This window comes from Odontomachus brunneus, unplaced genomic scaffold (genome assembly GCF_010583005.1).
Source record: "Odontomachus brunneus isolate Ranch 3 - 2012 unplaced genomic scaffold, Obru_v1 Obru_scaffold_091, whole genome shotgun sequence".
NCBI lineage: Eukaryota > Metazoa > Arthropoda > Insecta > Hymenoptera > Formicidae > Odontomachus > Odontomachus brunneus.
In genome coordinates this window covers 237,614-242,473 of record NW_022639541.1, presented here as the reverse complement: position 1 = coordinate 242,473, position 4,860 = coordinate 237,614, and the positions used below count along the sequence as shown (strand labels likewise).

Below are 4,860 nucleotides of genomic sequence, written 5' to 3'. Positions count from 1 at the left end.
TATATATATATATATATATATATATATATATATATATATATATATATATATATATATCATAAAATAGACTTTAACTAGATTTCAGGTGAATATACGTTGCAAATGGCAATGTGTCGCAGGTTGTGCCAGCCTCTGTGGTCCTGGAGCTACAAGTATCAGAAAAGAACATTTTGTGTGAAATTAAACAATGAAATATTGGAGTCTAACACTGAAGAGGCACAATTGAAATCAAGCTTTAGGAAATATAAGACAGTTTCCGTAAAATATATCAGCCAAAAATGTTCAGACTTGTACGACAAAATTATGAAGGAAGACCTGTCGAGCAAGGATTGGCAAGACATACGCGAGGGCATCCTTCAGAATCCTCCGGTGACAGCCACGACGATCGACAGCGTCATCATGGACTTATGCCTCCTTGAATCGCGCATAGACAAAGCAATACAATACTTCCAGTTTCTCAAAGAGCACGATTACCCACTGAACGTGGCGATCATCGGCAAGTATCTGCAACTCTTCGTCCTGAAGCGCGACCAGCTGACGGACGCGGAAAAGCGGGAGATCGTAGCCATCTGCGACGGCCTGATGGAGAAGTATCCGTGCCTGGACGCGACCACGGCCGAGCGCTGCATTTACAGTCTGTGCCTGACAGACCAATGGGAAAAATCGTACAAGCTAATAGATATGATAAAGCTTACCACGACGCTAAAAGAGTACGTGTACTCCACGTTGGCTGCTGCAGCTTTCGAACACAATAAGCCCAACATCGGCTGGGACGCGATGCAGAAGATCAGCATTCGTGATTGGGCAGCACAGAATACACACATGTACACGTCGTATCTGCAATACTGCGAGCGTGGTGGTTCGAAGCTGTTCGACAGCAGGCTCGAGAAGATGTTCACCTTTTGGGCGGACACCGGACTACAGCCGCGTAGTAAAATATTAAACACGTACGCTAAAGTCGCCGGCGAGCACGGCTGGTCTGCGCTGCCTACGGATATTACAAAATCGTGAGCTCTTAGAATCATCTACACACATGCACAGCGCTTTGCTGTACACAGGAAAAAACACATTCCTTTTTTGAAGATATCTTTACTTTTGATGTATATGAATCTTGGGGGAGGCCATTAGGATATCTCTGGGCCTGATCTGGTTACTTTGAAAAACTGCCAATTTTTACAATATTAAGTGATAATAGATGTATATAACTCATGTAGAAATTGTAATTAAATTTGGTATTCTAGGGGACAATGCAAAACATGTTCTCATCAGCTGACTGACGTGTCGTTCAGTCGGGAGACCTTCCAGAAACTAGCGAATACCTTTATGGAGAGAGTAATTGTAGGATCGGATATCTATCATAAGTCCCATCCGCAGGAGCTGCGTAAGTTTACGAAGTTCGTTGCGAAGACGAAGCCTTATGATGTGGTGATCGACGGGCTCAATATAACGTATGCCATATCTAAAGATGTCCCGAAATCAAAAATGGTAATTTGTAACGGCAAATGATATCTTGTTCGCAACGTGACTCTGTTTTTTTTATTATTCTCATATTATTATTATTCAGTTTATTAATCACGAAGCTATCTGTTTCACCATTTTCTAATTATTTTTATTCAATTTATTGATCATAAGTTGATTTTGTTTTATGATGTTTCTATTGTTATGTAACTTTTTCATTGTTTTACGTTGTAGTTAATCAAAGTGGTCGAGTACTTCGTTAAACGCAAGAAGAAGGTGCTTGTGTTGACCCGCAAACATCAGAAGAAACTGCCCGCTTTGAAATATATACAACAGAATGCGTTTGTCTTCTGCACTGACAATTTGTAAGTGTATCATCTCTACAACAGAATTTCATGTACACAAAACATATCTGTAGCCAGTCAAAGGAAAGTTGCAACATTTTCTATTTATATGAATTTCTCCATGCATCATCCCGATATTCGATACGAAAATTTATTTTTGAAAAGATTTTTGAAAAGAAATTTTACTTTTGAAAAGATTAATCTCCATCTCCCTCTATATTAATTAATTTTTATTGTGTTTATTCCTACCTATATTTTCCTATAGGATACTGAGTTCTGAAATTTATCAAGATAAAAAAATTGCAACTTTTTTATTACTGACTGTGGCTAAATGTAAAACTCTAGGTCCAATGATGATCCATATCTACTGTATGCGACTTTGGCGAGTGGAGAGAAGGCGATGTTCATATCATCGGATCTGATGCGTCAGCACAAACATCTTCTGGATGATAAGCACTTGCAACAGGTGTTCAAGAAGTGGCAGTGTTCGCATCAATGTTTTGTAAAAATGAGTGGAATGAAGTTTCGAGTTGTACCACCGTTCAACTTTATACCGCATGCCCAGAAGAACTCCAATTTCTGGCATATTTCGTGCATTAACGACAATCTCGCAGACGTATACGAGTTTCCCGACAAATGGTACTGTTTCCATAAAAACAAAAGCAAAAACTAATAAAGTCGATATTAAAATTATAGCATACTTATGTTTCATTTAGATTGTTTTGCATCATATCCCACTTGAATTTTCATCTTTTGATGATATAATTCAACATCTATAAACGCCGAATGATTACTAGATTAATTAAAGAAAAAAATAGATTAAATAAAGAAAAAAATTAAAATGAAAGGAAGATATTGTAACTTGGATAGAAAGAAGAGATCTATTCTAGTACACTAGATGAAAATGAAAGAATTGCTTTTTTCAATTACGAAAGCTATACAAAGTTCAATTCAATGTAGATTTTGTAAAAAAAATGATAAGGACACGCTTCGGAAATAATTTTGAAGTTTTTAGTTATTAAATAAATTTTATCGAATATAAAACCTAATTCCTTATAATATATGAATATGATAATTTGACTCCTTATAATTATTAAACCCGTTATTTTTATTAGTTCCAAAGTCTCCGCTACGAGCCGCTACTGTCTACTGAAGAATCAAGGAAGTAGTATACCTTCATGACAAATCAGACGATTTATTTTCGTTGAATCAACTGGACAATGATTCTGTGATAAACTAAAATTTTTATTTATAAAACCAAATACTGCGCTGTCCTGATTCGACAATAGATTAGATTACTAATAAATAAAAATCTAAGAAGACTAAATTCTTTTTTTTTTTAAGATTACAATTCGAGTAAAGTATTTTCTCATGCGTGTGTTTATATTTACATTTGTCACATAGTTGCTCATAAACAATTTGACATAACATTGAAAATAACTCAAAGAGCAAGAATTTGATTTAACAATATCGAAGAGGCCACTGACTTTTCGACGAAAAACAACGTCGGACATCGATTTATCGAGTGTTATTTTCACTGTCCGTTACGAGAGAGAGACGAGTGTGGGTATTACGCGCTCGCTCCAAATGCACTTGGACATCTCACGGCGGTTCTGCGTCAACGCGATTATTCATACGCGCGACACGACGCTTGCTGCGTATGATGAGTGCCGACGTTGGGAATAACAGAAAGTTGCGGATGGCGATGGGTTTTCAATAAATCTTAGTCCGGTTTGATTGAGACGTTGGACTACAGCTGCACGAGAGTGCACGAGAGGAACGTTTAGATAAATTTTTAGATTATCGAAATACTTGACAAGTCTGAAACAATATCATTAACACATACACATAGCAACGATTATGTCAATAGTCATGCACAAATTGTAGACAAATCATTTATATGAATATATTTATTACTGGGTATAAAATTTTATTTGGACATTGAGGATTTTAAAAAACAGTAAGTGAAAATTGTTTTTTCTATATTGTAGAAGATGATGCACTTCTCTTCAAAAATATTTTATTTAAGAGTACTATGAATGTCGAGAGATTTGAATGGTTTTACAGTCTTCTAGTTGTTGAATTGCTTACAAGTAATGTTTATAATTTTCTTTTCAGGTTTTATTCGTTGGATTTACATCAACTTAAGTGTAGCACTTCTCCACATACAAATATTTATATATTTATATTATCGTCACTTTTCCAGTACATATGTAGAGAGAATTTGTACAATTTCATGAAGATATATTTCGTGAAGATATATTTGATGAAAAAACAATATTTTGACAATTGATAAAGTCAGACTGAAATTTCATGCCTAATTCTGTCAAGAAAGGAAGACAGAAAGAGACAAAGAAAGATACATTTAAAATTTACAATTTGTGTATTGGAGTGCAAGTAAAAGTTTATTTTAATTAGAGCTATGATGTTGGTGCCAATTACTTTATGTTTTTACTTATTTGGGTTTACAAGTGGCTCTATCTTGACAGCACCACCTCTATCAGCTTTAATAGTCGCATTTGAAAATGTGTATGATTTGTCTTTACTTGCCAATACCTTATCAGATCAGGGGATCGACACAACATTGGTAGTATCAACTTATACAGCTAATGAGCTTTACAACAATCTAATCGATGTTGAAGTGTTACAATTGAACATTAATAATAATAAACCAGCACACAGTGCAGAGAAGCGTGCAATAGAAGCATGCGACAGTCTACTCAGGGATCAAGAAGTACTGAAAAGAATAAACGAATTGCAGCCTACGTTCACTATATTCCCAGCACTAAGGTATGTCAATTGTATATCATAACTCTGAGTCTTTAGCAATGTAACTTTTCATTACTTTTTTAATTTAATTTCTCTCCTTATATGGATTTCAGATGTTCCATTAATTTGGTTTTTCTGAATCTGTTATTATTTCTTACATGCATTTGTATGATTTATGAGATATTAATATAATCTTATAAGTATATAAGATATGTATAAAGTGTATATATATATATATATATATATATATATATATATATATATATATATATATATATATATATATATA

General features: G+C 34.7%; 2 protein-coding genes across 9 annotated transcripts in view; both read left to right on the top strand.

Moving 5' to 3' along the window:
* The window catches only part of LOC116848207 (mitochondrial ribonuclease P catalytic subunit), a 5,538-nt gene extending 3,041 nt beyond the window's left edge, over nt 1–2,497 (top strand). For 5 of the 8 annotated variants that reach the window (XM_032824059.1, XM_032824063.1, XM_032824061.1 and 2 more), the window contains exons 2-5: nt 79–1,007; nt 1,242–1,485; nt 1,693–1,823; nt 2,148–2,497. In XM_032824059.1, the coding sequence (XP_032679950.1) occupies nt 103–1,007; nt 1,242–1,485; nt 1,693–1,823; nt 2,148–2,475 (1,608 nt within the window). In that variant the 5' untranslated portion in view covers nt 79–102 and the 3' untranslated portion in view covers nt 2,476–2,497. The remainder of the gene's footprint in view (nt 1–78; nt 1,008–1,241; nt 1,486–1,692; nt 1,824–2,147) is intronic. The other 3 variants (XM_032824057.1, XM_032824064.1, XM_032824065.1) reach the window with 1 other exon arrangement.
* A 491-nt stretch (nt 2,498–2,988) lies between these two features.
* Nucleotides 2,989–4,860, top strand: part of LOC116848174 (UDP-glucuronosyltransferase 1-6-like) — a 5,147-nt gene continuing 3,275 nt past the window's right edge. The window contains exons 1-2 of the mRNA XM_032824002.1: nt 2,989–3,762; nt 3,921–4,592. Of these exons, the coding sequence (XP_032679893.1) occupies nt 4,225–4,592 (368 nt within the window). The 5' untranslated portion in view covers nt 2,989–3,762; nt 3,921–4,224. The remainder of the gene's footprint in view (nt 3,763–3,920; nt 4,593–4,860) is intronic.